We start from the raw sequence: 21,420 nt of genomic DNA, 5'->3' as shown, positions 1-21,420 counted from the left end.
TTCTACATGGGACGTCGGTCTCCACAAAATTGTCATTTATGTATTACATGGGACGATGCTTGCACATAAATTGTCATCTCATGTACTGCAGAGGAAGACGCTTGAGTAGGAACTGTCGTCTCATTTACTGTAGTGGATGACGCTTGCACAAAAATTGTCGTCTCATGTTCCACAAGAGATAACGTTTGTATAGGAATCATCGTCTCATGTACGACAGGAGATGACACTTTTATTTCAACCGTCGTTTCATGTTTTACATGGCATGACATTGCATGGGATGACGGTATTAGAACCGACGTATGAGAGTCCATACGACGGTTTAAAACCATCGTCCCATGTCAATTTTGTAGTAGTGTATCTTCAAGCAAACCGGATGTAGCCGCTATGACATAGGCAGAATCTGTGCAAGCATTCAATAAGAAATACTATAATGTGATGATTTTGGAGGCTAGGGTGGACGAGTTCGTTGCATTTGTAATAACCCGATTTTTTTTAAATAATTGTGTGTGAATTATTTGAAATATGTGATTGAGTGAAATTAAAATAATAATTGATAGATATTATTTTAATTTATAAGAATTATGAGTGAGTCGCTTTAGAATAAAGTTTGTGACTTAAATGTAAAATAAATATAAAGGTAGTGAAATATTTATATTTGTACATAGTTAAGGGTTAAATAAATTTTATAAGGACCGTAGAGTAATTTTATTAAGCTATTGGGTCACATAAACATTTATTTTAGAAGCCTAGAACACAATTTTATGTGTTTGGACTCACATAAAATAATAGAATTATTTTTAGACTATAGTTTGGATTTTAATAATTTTTTATCATATAGTTTACAATTTAACATAAATGAGTAGCGTATGATTTGTTCATGAAAAATTTAGAATTGAAATATATTCCCTAGAGTTGTGCAAGAGGTGACATAGAATTATTTCAGCACATTTTTGTGCTAGTATTCTATAAGTTTCGGCCAAGGGGGTTTGAGAGGGAACCAATGCCATTTTAAAAAAATTGCATGTAATGGTGGTTATGGGGGGTTAAGGGCTAATGGAAGGAGGTTACTACCCATTTAGACTCAACAAAGTTTGAATTTAAGAGTGGAAAAGAAGAAAGAAAGGAAGAAAGAGAGGAAGAGAGAAAAGGAAGAAGGCACTTGGCTCTCTATAGGTTTTGGCCCAGAGGTGATCAACACAAAGCGAGTGTTAAATCCAATTCTTTGCCTTTCCTTCATGAATTTTGGCTATGCTAATGATTCTATAGACCTTTGTGTTGTTGTAGAAATAAGTTCAAGGAAGAAAGGGAGAGCACCATCAACTTTCGCCAAGACTACCTAAGAATCAAGGGTGAGTTTTATTTTGTCCTCCTCTTTGATTTCCAAGTTTTGGTATGTTCTTAGACGTTTTGTGCTTGTTTGTAGAGCCTTATTTGCTCTAAGAGAGGAAGGGAAAGCTCTCAAAGGGTTCAGCCAACAATGGTAAGAAATTATATTCTTTCTCTTGGTCATTTTTCAAAATTATTGGATGCTTTGAAATTTAGTTTTGTATAAAAATTCTGGGCTGTTTTGGTCAAGTTCAGATCAGATTTTGAGGTTTAAAGTGATGGAAAATTGATGTTTAGTTGGTTTCTTAAGGTCCTAAAGGTTTAGATCTAAGTTTGGAAGAGATCTAAGGGGTGGTTATCAATATTGGTGGTTGGCCGGTGGTGTTGTAACACCGTGCATTTTGAGCACCTACGAGTAGCTAAGAAAGGGGTGGTGATGTGTATATGAACATTATTATGAATGATAATATATGCTAAGAAGAAAAATTCATGTTGCTAGTGTTAGCCAAAGTATGAAATGTACGGTATGGCAAAAAACCGAGCATTTCGGTCCCGGACCGAAATGGAAACCCTAATTGGGTAAATTCTCAGATAATCATTATTTGAGAAGCATAATTATGGAAAAATAATATTGGACATTAAATTATTGAATTAATTTATATTAAGGTCAAAAAGTTTGATTTTTGTGTGAATAATCTTTAAAAATGCATTTTGTGAAAAATGCACATTTTTAGCCAAAAATGGGATTTTGGCTAATTAAATTATTTGAGTGGTAAATATAGGAGTGTGACAACTTAAATTAAATGGAAATTTCTAATTAATTTAATTATCCTAGATTAAAATCTCAATTAGGGAAAAGTAAAAAAAATTACTACATGGTAACTTTTTGGAGGAAAATACCATTAGCTTAAGATTTGTTAGTTTAAGTTAAATTAATTAAGAAACTAATGAAAGATTAATTTGGATTACAATGGGTGGCAGCCAAGGGTTATAATGGTAATTTGGGTCTAGTTTTTTAACCACAGACAAATACTATAAAGTCAAAAAAATCTTCATTATTACAAATATCAAAAGTTGGAGTTAAAGTTTTCTCTCAAATTTTCTCTCGATTCCCTCACTTGGCCGACTGCCTTAGGGCTTTAATTCTCAGATTTTTTCCCCCACAAACATTTCCTTTCTCATCTTTTATCTCTTCTATACTTAGTTCTAAGTGCTCTAGAACTAGTTGAAGATAAGAAGTCTACACACAAAGATAAAAGCTAGACTATCTTTGTCAAAGTTTTGAGTTTGGTTAGTTTATGCACATAGCTGAGTTTACATAGTTGTGTAGTCTTATTTTTGGGCTTATGGGGAGTGATTATATGTAGAATAAAAGTTGAGCAAGAGATTCAAGTTGCCAGGGGTAACCAAAATTCAAACCAAGGTCATCAAGAGGTAAATGGTTATCTCTTATGTGTTTTCATTTGAATCTTTGTTGAATCTACCATGTTTTAGTTGTTTGATGTGTCTTAAACAAGTGTTTGGATACTTGTTAGTGATGGAATCCATCATTCCATAGGCAAAATCTTGATTTCTGTGATAAAATATTTAAGACTTGACTTCCAATGGGTCAAGCAAATTCCGTATGAATCTGATTCTAGATTTTCTTGGTTCCATGTAGTATTTTAGGATGTTTAGATGTCCATAGTGTATAGAAATGTGCAAAAATTCTTTGAAATAACCAAGATATGATTTTTGCAAAATTTGTATGCAATCTGGAAAATAGCCTTTCAAAAACTAGGTAAACACCTGACTTTAAACAACAATTTTTATGGGCAAATTATTGATTTTTTGGCTGAATTTTGGAATGAAAATTATTTTGATATTGGTACATAAATTGATAAAGTTTCAAAGAAAATGTTATAAAAGGTTGAGAGTTATGAATGCAAAGTTTGAAAAAAAATTATAGAAGCTCAAAATAGTTTGTCGACAACCAATTTTGAGAACCCGTTTAACTAAATAAATTATGGCTCAAATGACTTAATTTTTTGTATGAATAATTTTCACATATCCTAGTATATTCCTAAGAAGTTTTAGACCCAAATAATGAACTAAATTAATTTTATGAATTCTCAAAGTTCACTAAAACACTAGTCTTTTCCTAGACAGTTTTGAAATATGACTTTTGGAAATATATTTCACCAAGTAAAAAGGTTATTTTTGTATGAAATTTGGCAAGAAACTTCTTAGAATAGCCAAGTTTAGTTCTGAAAAGTTTAAGAACTTTTGAAACTATAATTTTCTAAACTAAGCTTCTTATACAAAATTTATACTTTAATCTTAGTAATTATAAAATTAAGTTTAACACACTACATGATTATCAAGATTAATTGAATATTATAGAGTAATATTTTATTAATTATATGTATTTTGTTTAAGAAAAATTAAAAAGAGATCCAAAACACTATATTTTCCCAGCTAAGCTCGATAGTGCGAACTAAGCGGGAAATATTTTAGAAAGCCGACTTTCAAATAACTAGAACAGTTGAGGGAATTTTTTCCTAAAATTTTAAACGCCATTACGACTTAAAATGTGCAAGGATGAAAATACCCTTGGTAGGAATTTTGTTGTGACCTTAAAGCCCACATAGAATGCTAATCTACTATAATGTCATAATTAATCAGAGTACATTGTATGTTAGTTACAGTGTTGGCTAACACGGCAAGATTCTCCAAGAGAAGATTGTCGTGCACAGCTAAGGATAGCTGATAAGTTAGTTTATGATTTATGTTTACAAAGTGAGTTAACTAGTGTATTGCTTACTAGAAGTAGGGCTCGTGTGCTAGTTAGAGAGAGAGGGCTCATTTGTAGACAGTCTCTGGGAGTGCTTACGCTCCACTTGAGATGTTTATTGGTTGTCTAGTACACCTGAGACCTTTGAGAAAAGTATACCGAATAAACCTAGGAGTCTGAACGATCCTAGGGGTGCTCATGCTTCATTATTATATGTTATTTTAATTCCATTTTCGAACTGGCCAAGAGATAAGTATACCAGATAAACTTAAAAGCCTGAATAATCCTAGAGGTGCTTATGCTTTGTTGTGTAATGTTATTATTTGGTTCGGTTAGCTACCATGACATTTGGACAGGAGGTAAGTATACTGGGTAAACCTAGAGGTCTCAATGAGCCAATGTGGAACCACTAACCCCGTTCTTTGTTTGAAATTAGAATAAATTCCCTAGGTAACCGATGGTTACCCTCGAGAGGGATATTTGAATTGAGTATCAATAGGGTTGACCTAAGCTTTCTTGGGGCCTTAGGAAAAATTCTAAAATGGGACCTATGATGAAGAAGGAAAAAAAAACTATATATTTTAATATTAATATATCATCCAAATTTTAAGAAAATTTTTACACCCACATAATAAAGTCAAATATTCTAAATAAAAGTACTACAAATTTATTATTCAAATTTGTAGATGACTTCTCCAATAAGAAAATTTTCTTCTCCAACTTTTTCACAACGAACAATCTCCAAGTCATATAACCTAACAAGAATATCAATTAAAAAAAAATGATTAAAAAAGAATAAACAACAATAATTGATTCATTTAAAAATTTATCTTTCTTGCTTTTTGGGATGCAAATTTGTTAATCAAATCATTGTATTCAACTTTATCTAGCAAATTATGCTTAATAGATAACATTGTCAATCCACTCAATTGTTCTTGCAACATAGTTGATCTTAAATAAGACTTTATCAATTTCAATTTTGAAAAACTTCTCTCATCTAAAGCAACTGTTACAGGAATAACTAGCAATATTCTATAAGCAATGTATGCATTTGGAAATGAATCAATATTTTTTATGTAATCAAGTATTTCAATTGAATTTCTATTTCCATTTGGAAAAATTACTCTCAACACTTTTAATTCCGAAAACAAATCTAAACCATCAATATCATAAAATCTATTATATTTTAAAACATTTTCGAGATTTAAAGAATGATATTTTAAAGCATCTTCATTCAATGCTTTTAGTTTCTTCAAATTGAATAAAAGTCCAAAATTTTTTGCATACACTTGAAATTGTTCAAATCTATTTCTAAGTGAACAAATAATTTGATCAATCATGAAAAGAAAATAATCAATCCGAAATGATTGTTCAGCAGATTTTACTATATCATCATCATCAATTATTTCATCAAATTTTTTTTTCTTCTGCAAATCACACATTTTTCACAAAATTTAGGTTCAATGTCCATCTCATTTGCCATTTCTTTAGTTGAAATCATAGCAGAAACAAATCCATCTTTCCTATAATTTCCAAAATAAGAAAGAAGGTCATTAACTGATTTATAGCATTGTCAATATCCATATTTTTACATTGTAAATTTTTACTAATTGAATTGACATCAAACAAAATATTAAACCAAATAGTCATGCCTAACAAAAATTCAAAATTCTCTAATTCATAAGTTGCTAGACATTTAGCTTCACTCATTATTTTAGGATCATCACTTGTTTCTACTAGTTCAAGCAAAACATCTATTATTTTTGGAGTTTGAAATCTAATTGCCTTAACACTGTCAATGCGACTTTCCCAATGAGTTTGAGACAATGATTTCATAGTCAAAGTAGATATATTATTTTTCAATATTGTCCATCGCTTAGGTGAAGAAGAGAAGAATGAATATATATGTTGTAAAACACCAAAAAATGATACAGCTTTAACACAAGAATTAGCAACATCACAAAGTACTAAATTAAGATTATGACAACCACAAGGTGTATATAATTCTCTAGGATTTAACTCTAATGATCTCTTTTGTACACCTTGGTGCTTTCCTTTCATGCTAGATCCATTATCATATCCTTGTCCTCTTATGTCATTGATGTCAAGTTTCAAATTTTCAATTTCTTTTGCGAGTTCACTAAAAAGACATTTTCCAGAAGTATCATCCACTTTTAAAAATCCCAAAAAAGATTCTTCCACTCTTGTTAGACTAGTTGAGATATCTACACACCTCAATATAAGAGACATTTGTTCTTGATGACTTAAATCTGGAGTACAATCAAGTATAATTGAAAAATATTTTGCTTCTTTGACTTTTTTCAAAATTGTATTTTCCACTTCACTCGCTAATAATTGAATCAACTCATTTTGAATTCTGTGTCCCAAATAATGATTATGAATTTCACTATTTTGAATACGTCGAACATGTTCTTGTATAATTGGATCAAATTCAGCAATCAGTTCAATTAAACTTAAAAAAAATTCATTGTTCTCTTGGTAGATCTTTTTATTATTTCCGCGAAATGCCAAATTATTCTTAGCTAGACTTTTTACAATAGCAATTACTCTTACTAAAACATTTCTCCAATGTTTCTTCTCCTTATTAATTCGTTCTTGCACACTTTTATCTATTGTTTTATTATTTTCAAGTCTCAATTCTAAGTCAATCCAAGCATTCATGTTAACTATATGCTCATTACTTGTTTCATGTGTTTTAAGCCTAGCACCAAGATTTTTCCATTCCATAATTCCTTAATTTCCTAATTGATTCATATTATTAGTAGAACTAGAATGAAATAATTTGAAACAAAAACAATACACCTTGTCAAAATTCTTAGAATATACCAACCATCTTCTATCATATGTTTCTCCATTTGATAATTTTCTCATGTAATAAAAAGTGGAAAAATTCCTAGAATTTTCATCTTTTGGAAAAATTATATCATTTATTCTAATTGGACATTTTTCTATTATCAAATCTCTTAATTTAGTATCAATAAGTTTCCACCTCCCAGGATCATAAATATTATAAGAAATATCACTACTCAAATTATCATGAACATTTATTCTTTCTATTTCAACTTCATTTTCATTAATATTTTCTTGATCATCTTCATTAACAATTACATCATCATTCTCATTCTCATTCTCTAAGTTCTTTTCTACCATAATTTCCTCATCCTGTAGTGATTTCAAATTATTTTTTTCAATTGTTTCACTACTCGAATTCAATGCATCATTCTTGCTACTTGAATTTTTTTTATCAAGATCTCCTTTTTGTGATTGAACTAAACTTTCTATTCTTTTTTTTCCTTTTTAGTTTCTCATATCCCGAAGCATATTTTTGGTTAGACATATTTTTTCTGACTCTAAAACTATTACATAGAATAAGCAAACTAGCAAGCAAATCAAAATAATATAACAAGGTAAATAAAAAAAGAACAATAATAACAATATAAAATATTATTTGAAAAATATTATAAACAAATGAGTAAGAATGATATAACCTGGAGGCTGGAGGTTTTTGCTTTCTAGCAAAATTATGAAGAAAGATTTTGATTCTTGAATCCAAATGGCATAGGGTGTGATGTCTTGTCCAAGACATTGATGAAGGAGATAAGATCAGATGTATTTGGTTACATCAGACTATGATCGATATTGATTATTGATAGATAAATAAGTATTGTTGTTATCGAATCTAATCAATGTCACAATGTTGACCATAGGTCAAGTCGATCTTAATTATGAGTGATAATATTTTGCTAATTATATTATTTAAATCTTTTGACTTGTTCGTTACCAGCTTACCCTATGGTCTAGCCCATACTTACATCTTGAGAATTTAGTAGTATAATTGAGTGAGAGTATTATTCATAGATATGAAATCTATAACTTCTGTATGAGAAGTGAAAATATGTTTTCATTAATTGCTTTGTTCAAAAGGCTAAATGATTGAGATCTCATTTCTGTGATTAAGTTCATGGAAATATCATTTATAAGGAACTTAGTGGGAGTTAAGGAAAAAATACTGATGAGGAGTAAAATTGTAATTTGTACCCCGCTCGTTAGTAAATCATCGATAGAGGATCAACCTACTGTAATGGTTATAACAATGGATAACGTATTTGTAGTTTGGAAAATACGTTCTATGAATTCAAGAGTTCAATTCCTAATCTATAGTGGAGTCATGAGGAATTAATAAATTGTGAGATAATTTATTTAATAAATAAACTCACGAAAATTTATTCAAACCAGTATTCATGGATCCATGGTCCCCATGTCGTCTCTTATAAAAAACGGCTGCTAATGACGTGGCAAGGATTTCTCCTACGTGGTTGGCACGTGGCAGAAGTGCTGCACGACTATCGACTAGAGGCACATCACTTCGCCAGGGCTTAACTTTTAGATACGACTAGGCTAGTCGTATAACCTGATTTATTTCCTTCTTAAACTGTAATCTTATAATAATTGCATTGAATATTTCTTCACTATTATCTTGATACGCAATTATTAAGGAAAGATAGGGAACGTTGGCATATGTAACCCTCCTTGAGCCTATAAATATACATGAAATAACTCAAGGAAAGGACTTTTGATTCCTGAATTTTTTTGCTAAGATAGAGAAAAAAAAAGAGAGCTATAGTGCAATTATCCATTGTTTTATTGTATTTCTTTCAAAGCTTGTGAAACTCAAGAACCCTAGTTCTTTGATCACTACTTTGAGATTCAATCTTAATAATAGCACTAAGTGGACGTAGGTCATTACCATCTTTTGGGGCGAACCACTATAAATCCTTGGTGTTTTCTTCTCTTCCATTAGATTATCTTTCTTGCTTGCAGTTTTATCTTTTGTCGTATATTTGACTCCGTGTCATTGGCCAAATCGTGGGTCAACATTCTGGTGCTTTCATTGAGAGTTTGACAAAAAACTGTGAAAAGATCTAATGGCGAAAACATCCAAGAAGACTGGACAGGTTGCTGGCGCTGCACCATCCCAACCTCCTCCCATAAATGTGGCTGAGAATGAACCGAACTTGGAGTTCGATGAGGAGGAATTAGATTCTGAAACGCTGAGGGCAACGCTAGGAGTGTTGCAAGATGAGTTGGCTAATCTGAGGGCCAATCAAGAGAATGCTGTGGAGACAATGACGCTGCATCAAAGAGAAATAGAATGCCAGCGCCAAGAGTTGATTGAGCGGCAGGCGGAAATGGATCGTCGGTAGGGGGATGCCATGGCCCCCTTGAAGCAGCCATTAAAATGGCCAGGAGTCAGGCTGTGCCAGCCTCCCAGCCAGATTAGCCACCAAACGCACCACCTCAAAAAGGTCCCAATCCAAGCCCTCCGCTCCAGCCAGCAAGCTCTAAAAGTCTGGAGCAACCGCCTATGGCTCGGATGAAGTCCCACCTAGGGATCCTAAGCACCAGCCTCCATCCCAGGCTGGTCGAAGCAATCCCCAACGCCCGAGGCAGAATAGGGCAAGGCAGCCGCCCCGCAACCCTAGACGCCCAGGGGATGAAGAGCCGAATCTACCGAGCAGGGGACAGCGTCCTTTTGCCAACAGGAGGAACATCAAGTCAGGCTCTGCGGTCAGGGGCCCCCCACAGCATAACAATGCACGGGGACCCAACGACCAACGCAGGCCTCCCCCTGATGCTTGGGAAATGCCAGACCGAGGAGGAAATAACATGAACAGCCAGTCACGCCGTAGTCAACAACAATTCAGAGATGGCCATGACTATAATGAAGATGATTCCGGCAGAGGAAATGCTGGCCGGAGAAATGAAGAGAGAGGTGGAGGCAGAAACGCCCTACCTAGAGAAAATAGGCCAGCTAGCCCCAACGCTGGGGGGCAACCCAAGCAGCAGAACGTCTTTAGTCGGCTAGGAGCTAGCGAGCAGAGACGTAGAGACGATGATTTAAGGGATGTACTTAACGACCGCCTTGAGAGGCACGACGAGTACGCTCCCCCGGCACCGGTGACCCCAACAGTCCCAGAAGCTGTTCAAGATCAGATAGATGCCCTGAACCAGGCGGTACAATAACTAGTCGGGGGATGAACGTCCTATATTGAGTACGATAGGAGGAGGGGCACCCCCTTTGTATAGAGGATTGCTGCGGCCGAAACCCCCAGTAAGTTCAAGATGCCTATATTGCCGAACTTCGACGGGTACGGAGACCCAATATCTCACGTTAATAAGTTTGAGATACAAATGGACATACAAAAAGTGTCGAAAGATGCCTGCTGCCAGATCTTCCCTATGACATTGTCTGACACCGTTCAGGAGTGGTTCTTCAAGTTCCCTCCTGCTAGTATAGTATCTTGGGAAATGTTCGTGAAGGAATTTTACGGACAGTTCTACGCGGGTCGCGTACACCCCACAGAGGCCAACTAGTTGGTCGAGATACACCAGAAAGAGGGAGAGCCCTTGAAAGAATATGTCCAATGCTTCATGCGAGCAGCAGCTGGAGCCAAAACAGTGGGTGATGAGGGTAAGATGATGGATCTAACTGCTGGGGTTAGGCGCCAATCACCCCTCTGGAGTAGCCTTAGAAAGAATGGGGTATGAAGTACCCAAGAGTTTTTGGATCGGGTTGATCAATACATCAAGCTCGAAGACGCGATTGCCAACGAAGGGAAATCACCCACAAAAGACAAGAGGCCCAAGGAAGAACTCACCAAAGCCACCAACGCATTGGAAAAGCCCAATCGCAACGGCAAGGGCAACGGGAGTGACAATGGTAGGAATGGGGGAAAGCGGGCGAATAATGAACCCTCAGCTTCTAAGAGTAAATGCCCCAAAGGCAATCGATACGAGCGAAGATTCACCAACTAAACGACCCTTGTCGAAAGCCGAGCTGAAGTCTATCGGGCGACCAGCTCAAGCGTGCCTTACAAACGACCCGCAGCTATAAGGAAAGATATCTCCAAGAGAGATACGACAAAGTTCTGTCATTTTCACAATGACTACAGGCACGACACCAATGAATGTAACCAGTTGAAAGATGTAAATGTGGAATTTTTTCCTTGTGAATTCTATTCACGAGTGAAGCTCTATACTACAAGACATCCTGAAAGGGCATCACACGATGGTGAGGGAGTTGGGGTAAGAGAGTCACCCTCACTAGGCGAGGGACTTCGGCCACTTGCCAATCCAAACTTCACCCTCGCTATGCGAGGGTCCCTAGCTGGTCATCCGCGTGCGCCCCATTCCAGCAGGCATCAAGCCTCGTCTACACTCAGGAGAAGAAGGTCAGCCTCACTACACGAGGCACCCTCGTTATGCGAGGGTGAGGCTTCGTGGTGGCATCCATGCCCCTAGCCTCGCGACGCTGCACCCGGGGGAAGGAAAGGCAGCCTCGCTATGCGAGGGACCCTTGCTATGCGAGGGTGCTGCCTTGTTACGATGCCCGTGTCCTGAGCCATGCCTACGCCTGGGGGAAAAGGACCAGCCTCGCTACGCGAGGTACCCTCGCTATGCGAGGGTGTGGCCTTGCCACGGCGTCCATACTGCGAGTCTCGTGTCCATGTGACCCGGATAAGCCGGCCCTGACCCTTGACACCTTGACTTCTCAGGACATGCATAGGTTGAAGCCTCCTTGGCATAGGCACGAGATCACTTGGGGGAATCTTGTTGACATGTCTAACGAACATGGAGCATTGAACGGGAATTGATGAGGACAACCGAGTACGGAACACGTGCGCTGACACGGGGTGTACGATTATGGAAAGAACAGAGGCACGACCCTATGATCTGCGTCTGAGGAGTAGTGGCGGTACGGACCTGTACGAAGCGTAGTGGTACCACTTGGACACCCCCGACCATACGCCAGAGCCGACAGTACTTTGTCCTGGGCCACGACTCTGACACCATCAGGGTAGACACCACTACGCCCTGGGCCACTACACTATCAGAATACCTGTGTACGTCCCTGTGGTCTGGGACCTGTTTGTATCCTGGGCCAATAGAGCCCCTCCCCCCTATAAATAGGCTCCAACCCCTCAGGCTAAGGGGTTGGAAAACTGAATGTAAAAACGAGACTTAAGAAATATATGCTTCTGGTTCTCATGCTCGCCTGAGTTTTTCTCCTGTTGTTTAAGAGTTCTTTCTATCTAATTCATAGCATGCTAGAGTATAGAGATTGAAGTTTTCTAACCATCAATCGTTGACGAGTTCTTACCGTCAACAAAAGACGAGATTGAGTTCCTGATCAGGCAGGGACATTTAAGAAGATATGTGCGAGCCGCAGGAGGGTCTCAGCGAGAGGTTCAAGGTGGCAATGAGCAGCCACCTGCACGCCAACGCTCGCCACCTCTACAGCCAGCTCCTATGGCAGGCACTTTACTCACCATCTGCAGAGGCCCACATTTTGCAGGAGACAGTGGGAAGGCAAGGGAATGATACGCTCGAACCCTATGCCAGGACTAGGACATCGAAATGATGAGCGTGGAGGATCGAGCACAGAAAAAGGCTTGAACAGAGGAGGAATTGATAGCCTTCTCTGAAGATGATGCCCAGCACGTGCGATTCCCACACTCCGATCAGCTGGTCGTAGACGTAAAAATTGCCAACATGATGGTAAAGAGGGTGTTGGTCGACACAGGAAGTTCGATCAACATTCTGTACTAGTCTTCGTTAAAAAGAATGAAGCTGTCTGTCAAAGACCTGGAGCCATGGAACCAAACCATTTATGGTTTTTCTGGTGAAGGGCTCCCCCCAACAGGGTCGATTAGGCTCCCAGTTACAGCAGGTACTACACCTGCTATTAGGACATTACTCACTACTTTCATAGTAGTTGATTATCCTTCAGCATACAATGCTGTAATTGGGAGACCAATTCTGGTAGACCTATAGGCTGTCATTTCAATATGGCACCTTGCCATGAAATTCCCAATTGACGCAGGGGTAGGATGCGTCTTGGGGAATCAGTGGGAAGCAAAGGAGTTCTACAACGCCTCGATCACCAAGGCAAAGAAGGGTGTATTGAGAGATGTTCCCAGAAAAGAGTTGCAAGTGGCAATTGATGCTTAGGCCCACTCTGGTGATAATGTCACCAAATAGGGTGTTGCCCAAAGGGAGGATAGAGACCTGGATCCTCATTTTGGGGATTTTGAAGAAGAAATTGGACCCATCAAGGACCTTGAGGAGGACTAACTCGATGAAGAAAATCTGACCAGGGTTGTGAAACTCGGTAAAAACTTAGAGACAACAACAAACACTACAACAATTTTGACTATATGTTACATTAAAATATAACATAAATGAAGAAGCATTATTAATGTGTAAGTGAAAAAAAAAGGAGAATTAATTATTTTTTAACAAGTCGTGTCTGTGTTACGCGCCAAATGAAAAAGAAATAAGGCGCCATGTGAAACTTTTGGTCTAATCCCTCATCTGCTCTCATTGAATCCCTAAACCCTAAACTACCCAAACCATCTCCCTAAATCAGTGTCGCCTCCTCTTCCTCTCTCTCTCACTTAGTTTCCTCAGCCCTCTCTCTCTCATGCGAGTCGCTGAAACGCACCATGACTGTGCCAGCTTCCCCGTCATTCTTTCTCTCTGATATCTCTCCCGCTGGACCTCTGTTTTTCTGTGAGGTATTTTGTTTTTGTTTTTTTAGCATTTAGATTTCAATTAATATCATATAATCAATGTATATATATATATTCAATTTATTTGAGTCGAATGCCATTTCAATAGACACCAATTTCTCAGCTTAGAGAGAGAGAGAGAGAGCGAGAGAGGGAGTCGCACAAAGATATGGCGGGTCAGATTGTTAAAGCGAGGAGGGATGGAGGCATGCATGACGTGCCCTCTTTGTAATAAGCTCTTGAGCGAAGCTACTACCATCTCTCTCTGCCTCCACACGAGTATGTTCCTTCTCTCGACTCTTTCTCTCGTCAATTCTTATTTTCTCTCAAGTTTTTCGATGATTTTTGTGATCTGGGTTTTCTTTGTTTTTGCGTTTTGTGTGTCTGCGTTTTGCGTTTTGTGTGATTTTTGCGTTTCGATCCCAAGAAATGGGTGAACTCGGCATGTCAGACTCGGCACCCGGAGGACTCAGTCGATAACCATCTCGTCGATCTGGAGATGAGGCTCCAAATCGTATCTGAAGAGATCTCTACCTCGCTAGAGGAGCAGAGCTCCGCTGCCCTACTTCGTGTGCCCCGGGCCACTCGCGATGTGATCCGACTCCGCGACGATGCGGTCTCACTACGCTCCGCCGTCGCCAGAATCCTTCAGAAGCTCATGAAGGTACCTACATGTTATGTCTGTTTCTGCTATGTTTCTTCTTTTTGCCCCAATTCGAATTTGGTTTTTTAACTTTAGTTTTGGGTTCAATTCACTAGAAGACGTGAAGTATGGAAAATTTGGACAATATTAGGATGGCGGTGTCAGATTTACTGCATTTTATAAGTTAAGAAAGTATAATCTTTTAATTATGCTATCCCTTAATGCCAAATTTGAAGCTTAATATATTTCTCAATTGCTCAACTGAGTTTTTTCAATTTGCCTAAGTGAACGAGGGAAATTTGAGGAAGATTTTCTAATGCAAATTTTTCAATATTAGTTTTTTTTTTTTTTGGATATTTGAGAACTACGATTGTGTAGTTTGTGCTACCTTTTGAGCTCAATCTCTTGGCAATGAGTTAATAGATTTTTGGAATAAATTACAAGAAGGCAGGGCACCCTTTTGGTTAAAACGTCTCGTTTTTGCTTTTTCTGCTTAAAAATAAATGTAGATATTATGAATAGATTATTGCTAATGTGAACAATAGAATTACGTTGAGTTATATGCATGGATATACGCACACATAACTGAAATAGTTGCCTAAATATATATATTCTGCTTTGCAATATGTTGTAGAGCATTACTATAAATTATAGTAGCAGGTTCACATTGATATACCCACATTTCAGTTCATTTACTAATGTAATTGGTTTATATAATTTACATGGGTAGACAGCTGTTGCCGGCTTAGCTTTGTTTATATGGTTTGAGATTTTAGCTTCTCACTTGATACATATGTATAATTACAGTTCAGAGGAAAGGAAAGCCCTGGTTGAACTTGTTAGCTATGTTAAAAGCATTGGATCCATGATGCAGCAATGTGATACATTGGTGGCTGATGCTTTATGGGAAACAATACATGCAGAGGTCCAGGATTTTGTCCAGAATACATTGGCTACTATGTTGAGGACTACCTTTCAGAAGAAGAAGGATCTCTCTAGGTGGGATTTTACTTTGTTTTTAGTTATGTAAATGGTTAACATATTTGTTATTTACTCTGATTGACTCAATTGGACATTCCATCTAAAAAGTTGATGCTACCCTGATATACACTATGCCTAGAATCATTACACTAGTAAGACACAACAAATTTCCAAATGAAAATATTTCCTTTCCTGAATTTCAAGGCTAATTCATTTAATATCCTATTATGTATATTAGTTGTATTATGAGTAGGATGTTCCAAAAAACTTTGTAATGACCCACTAATCTAGACTAATTGGACCATTATCGAAACTATACATAAAACTTACATTTTTACGAAAATACCATAATTTATTGAGTAACTTGAAAAATAAGAGTTATTTACAAATAAACAGAATACTAAGAAGGATTTTGGGATCCCATTGTCTTTAAAACAAAACAAGATTTAAAATAAAAGACATTACATAATATTGCGGAAAATACACATAAAAACCATAAAAACATAAAAGGAAGACTATATCCTCGAATCGAATAACGCTCGGCCCCTTGACTCCATTCATCATCGATACACATTCTCCAAGCGTCACGAATCTTTCCGCCTCTAAACTTATTTTCCTGCACATAAACAGAAAGGAGTGAGCCTAATGCCCAGTAAGGAAAATCTAACACAAAGTCACATACATAATTTCATAAGAAAACATAAAGACTTAACATAATACATATAACATACACTTATTATAATGGCCATTATTACTTGGGGTCCCATAGACTAAACAAGCATATGCCCATGGGATTAGTGGGGTCCTACTAGCTAAGTAGGTCATATGCCCATAACCCATTTGGGGTCTTGTTAGTCATATGGGTCATATGCCCAAGCCTACAAACATACACATATATCATAACACTTTTAATAACATAAAACATATAGATAACATAATCACATAACATGTTGATTCTAGCCTATTTCCTTACCAAAGTTACCGAGATTATGGACTGAGTTGGGATTGTTGGAACACTCCTAAAACCATAAGAAAGAGTAAGTCTAAAGAAAGGAGATGAAATGAAAGAGATGGAAAGACTAAACCATAGAAAACATACTTACCGACTTATATGCTTAAAAGCTTGGATTCCCTAACCAAAATAAGAATAAGGTTAGGGGACTGAGTAGAAGGTTTTGAGAAAGGAAATAACATAAAAATACAGAAAAGAACTAGAGTTTTGGGTTTACCTCAAAGATTGCAAGATCAATCTAACCTTCACCGAAATACTATAGAACTCACTTCCCAAAGTGTTTGATAAGCTTATGATGTTTAAGCTTATAGTTTTTCCCCAAACCAAGTGTTTACACTCTCACACTCACTTAACACTAGCAGCCTCTGAACTTAGAGCAAATGGTGAATAATGGCTGGGTACTAGGTCCTATTTATAGAGTTTGGGAATGAAAATATCTTGATTTTACTTGAATAAAAATAATGGCTTTTTAGGTGAAAATCTTTTGAATAATCGTTCAGCAGAGGCTGAAGACTCGTTCAGAAGATGCTGGACTGTTGAAGGAGTTTGAATGGCTGAAGGGAAAAGAATTCAAATGTATTTGAATTCATGCTGGTGGAGGCGATATATCGCCCCCTATAGGCGATATATCGCCTGGACCTTTGTTCCCGAGGCGACCGTGCATCGATTCGTGTTTTCTGTATCTACGTGCTGCGATATATCGCCCCTATAGCTGCGATATATCGGCATACGCTGAATATTTAAACACGAATTTACACATTTTTAGCTGAGTTTGAATGGAGTAAACAGCCTTGACTAAGCCCTCAACGTGCTCAAAGCTGCTGACTGACCCTATACATTCAAACTTTTACCCTTATTTAATTTAATCCTCAAAAATACTTAATCCTTAATTACCATTCAAAACATGTGCTTAAAATCCTATTGGTTGATGTCTAAACCTTATAATATAATAATATAATCCTTAGTATCAGTCACATTAATCAAACCTTAGGTTATACTTAATATTCTTAAACTATAGGTTAAACTTAGAAAATCTATAAGTACTACTATGAGTGTCCAAATAACTCCCGGTCTGAACCAAAAATCCAAAGTAACAATGATAACACTAAGGATACTATAATACTACTAAAAAATTAGCTAAGTAAAGTTCTTGGACTCTACAAACTTATATGTTGATTTGATTGCTAATTTTCAGGATTCTTTCTGATATGCGGACCCTTTCAGCAGATTGGATGGCAAACACAAGCAAGTATGAATCTAAGATGCATTCTCTACAGCATGGAGGGGAAGAAAGCAAAGGAAATGTATTTTTCCCTAGGCCTGTTGCACCAACTGCTTTTCAGGTTTCTTTTCTCTCACTTTTAATTAATGTTTCTATTTTTGTGTGTTTTAATTCTTTGATGTTAGCTCAGTTTCTATTATCAAAATAATTGTAAAAACTTATGTTCGAGATGAATTGGACTAAAGGAAACACTTTATGATGAATTGGTTCAAATTTTTTCACTTAACTATTAGGGCAATATCTTTGTACACCTTCTTCTGTTTGTATTATTCTTGTCAGTAATAATACAAGTTGTGGTCCTTTGTTTCTAAAAAAACTACTAGGGCAATTTGATGTCCGTGTTCGCATATGTTTACATGTTCATGTTCAAATTTTTGAGATCTGCCCCAGGCCATAACACCTCATTACATCCAGATTCTTTGGTCATTTGTAGAAACCATGAATTTTAGCCACTTGATTTTAATTGAGTAAATTTGAGAACTATGAGAAACTTGGTTGGAGGTATACAACCAGTACTTTTTTGAAATCTTGTACATAATCCTCCTCTCTTTCTGCAGGTATGTTGTTGGACAGTACCCGAGGTTTCTAAGAGCTCACTGGAAGTTCCTAAAAACTGTTGTGAACAAATTATTTGAGTTCATGCATGAGACACATCCTGGTGTTCAGGTTTTTGTTCTGTTGTTGTTTTCTTGTCTCATTAACAGTTGCAAAACATTTTCTTGAACTCTTATTTATTATAGTGTCACTAAGTGTTTTTATTTGTTATAGCTAGCTTATTAAGTATATTATAAGTGTGATCTGAAGCTCTACTCTCTTAAAGTTAAACTATGATTATTTGCATATCAGTTTTTGCAATTGTATTTCATTTGCATATTTTAGGTTCTTGATCACAGAAGTGAAAAGAAATGAAATTAGATTTAAATTTTGCATGTTTTGTAAATGTGTTCTTCTATTTTATTACTTATTTTTTTGCCTGAAATACTATGTTTTGCACAGTACCTTTATGTCTTTTTTTGTAATGATGAAATGGAGATCATTGGCACTTGTCTAATTGAGGATACAACCAAATTGGATTGTGATAATTTGGCCATTTGATAATTGAAAATTCGCTTCCATATGCAGGCAATTTATTCATTCATTTAAGGTTGAATATATAAGAGTTTTCTCCTAATTAATTGCTTATAAAGATATATTCTGATAGCATACTATCAGCATTATTACAAATGAAAAAATTAATAACTGATCACAGCTGTAAAATACAGCTGTAATATCACCTAGAATCAATGATAATTTCAACATTAAGTAATAGCAAAGTTTTATGCAAAATGTATTGTATAGAAATATTCTTGTCCTCTCTATTTTACATTTCTGAATTGCATTTCAAAAGTTCTCTACATTTATTTTTCCTTCTTTGCATAATGGTTCTTAGATGGTTTTAAATTTTTTCCTTTTCAAGATTGGCGCTAATCATTTTTTAGGGGGGGCATGATTTCTATTATTCCTCTTTAATGGGGAATGTCTATGCTGCCTAATTAAATGCTTATTTATTTATTTTTAAATTTTAATTATTCTATTTCATGGTTTTGCTTCTTAGCTGTTTTGAGGGCACATTGGTTTTTAAAGTCAGTCGATTCGGTGCCGGCTACTTTATTGGCTGCGATCAACACCCAAAATGCAAGTAAGTTCGGAGCATTTTATACTGCTTGATAATATGTTGTCTTTGGCTCCTTTGTGTGCATAGGTTTCGGGGGACAACTTACTGTATTCAGCTAACTGTTCTGTATGCCATTAGTTGCTTGCTTTACGCTTGTGGTATGTATTCTCCAGTCACACGAAGAAGTTAGTTATTTAAATAAACCTTTGGACTAGATTTCAGTAGAAATGACTGGACAGGAATATTTTTAGTCTTATACAGTTTCTGGTGCACTTTGATAAATTTTAGTATATAGATTAGTATGTTTTCTTTAAAAAATTAGTAATAGTTATGAAGTTAATTTGAAACTTACAAGTTGTCAAAAATCATATCGTCAAAAGAAGAATAAAATGATAAAACAAACAATAAGATGAAAGGAAGATTACATAACGAGTAAAGCTGGTTAAGGAAGGAAACACTAAAACATTGTTAAATCCACTTCACTAAGAAACAAAAGAATTACTTCAGCCGCTTAGCTGAGTCCTACAAAGTAGGAATTCATAAAAAGAGGTAGAACTAAACAACCTGATCCTTAAACTAAAATTGGATAAGCTCTTAATCAAAATCATATTTAGGCTTCTTTGTTTGATGATTTTGATAATTAATATGGTTTTTTTAAGAGTTACTATAAGCACTTATCAATGTTTTGGTAAAAGATGAAAGTATCTTTAGAATGGGTCCATTATTAAGAGTTGATCATTTATGCGCTAATTTCATCTAATATAAATATTCAACTGATTGCTTTTTGACATAGTGGTAATATAATATTTTTTATTGATTGCTTCAATGCTTTTAGCCAGGTCTTAATGAGAAATTAAAATGCATAAAGCTTGGCATTTTTTTAAGGTGCAACCTGTTGGCATAATCCTTTTTGTTGCTATCATGACTACACAAGGCATGATTCTTTAGCTTGATTTCTTATAAGTTTTCACCATGTCATTTTAGCTTGTGATGAGTATTTCCATCTGTTATGGTGTATTCAATATTTCATCTGTTTTCTGTTAATTTTGTTTGCTTGTAGGGTCTACTTTTGTTTACAAAAAGTAACTTTTTTTCTTTGGTTATCTTTCCAAATATAAATTCCCATTAGGACATTGCATATTATATAAAGGCAGATGCATAGAACTTTTAAAGAGCAGTTACTATGAATTAAGTGTGGTGCGATTATTATTTGGTTATTATGCTAGTCACTTGTCCCTCCTTAGTGACTCTCATTGTCTATTTTGCCATTTCTGTCCTCTTTTTTCTAAGTTTTCTTAGTTCTATTTCTGCTTTGATGTTGTTCTATTTTGATGTATTTATTTCATGTATAGGTATTATATATATACAAGGATATATGTACATCTGTTTGTGTCTCCAGATTTAGTTCTTTCCCTCTCACCCACGATCTCATTCTCTCTCTTTCTTTCTCTGTTGTTGCAGATGTTAGCATGGAGGTGGGACTGTGGGGATGGTGTTGTAACAGCGGGGACTTCAATGCGACTAGGGTACCGTTGCATTGAATAGTATTTTTATTTTTTTCTATGAAGTTTCAGGAAAGATAAATACAACATTTAAATTTGTGATTAACTTATTTAGTTCTAGTTGGCCAAATTCTTAGACAATTCGCAGTTAATGTAATAGGGTGTTCATGTAAGATGTTAATGATGTTGGGTATTATGGTCTTGCAGCTAAGCTTCTATGGAGGGGTGCTGAGTGTTGGAATGAGTGTTTAAAGCTTTTGGGCATTGCTGAAGCAGCAGAAGCATCAATGGTTTCTGACCAGTTAAGCTCTGGAATTTCAGATTTTGATACTCACTTTCAAGGCCTCATAGTTCAGAAAAGGTCTCTTTCTCTCTCTCTCTCTATATATATTTATATAACTGCAGTTGTCTCAACTTATTTCTATATTCTATTCCATATTTGTCATTTGTGAAATGTTCTGTTTTAACTAGTGTGAAGTATATGGTTGTTAGGTATGCATTTAACTGGCCTTGATTGTTTTCCTTTACTTATATTCCATTTATCAATTCAAGTTTTGCATCCCTATTCTGTCATCAAAAGCTTTATTCAGCTGTTGTGTATTCATGACAGACTTCTATGATATTTCTATGGTATGTGATATCGCATTGATTGTT

At 36.1% G+C, this 21,420-nt stretch overlaps 2 protein-coding genes across 2 annotated transcripts; both read right to left on the bottom strand.

Annotated features, from left to right (window-relative positions):
- Positions 1 to 4,917: 4,917 nt before the first annotated feature.
- LOC133832299 (uncharacterized) lies at positions 4,918 to 5,541 on the bottom strand. The gene has a single exon (XM_062262662.1). The coding sequence runs from the start codon at positions 5,539 to 5,541 to the stop codon at positions 4,918 to 4,920; it is 624 nt and encodes a 207-aa protein (XP_062118646.1).
- A 55-nt stretch (positions 5,542 to 5,596) lies between these two features.
- On the bottom strand, positions 5,597 to 6,847 carry LOC133832298 (uncharacterized). Its single transcript, XM_062262661.1, has one exon. The coding sequence runs from the start codon at positions 6,845 to 6,847 to the stop codon at positions 5,597 to 5,599; it is 1,251 nt and encodes a 416-aa protein (XP_062118645.1).
- Positions 6,848 to 21,420: the final 14,573 nt, after the last annotated feature.

This window comes from Humulus lupulus, chromosome 4 (genome assembly GCF_963169125.1).
Source record: "Humulus lupulus chromosome 4, drHumLupu1.1, whole genome shotgun sequence".
In the NCBI taxonomy this organism is placed as follows: domain Eukaryota; kingdom Viridiplantae; phylum Streptophyta; class Magnoliopsida; order Rosales; family Cannabaceae; genus Humulus; species Humulus lupulus.
The sequence above is the reverse complement of the archived record's forward strand: the minus strand, read 5'-3'. Positions and strand labels throughout refer to the sequence as shown.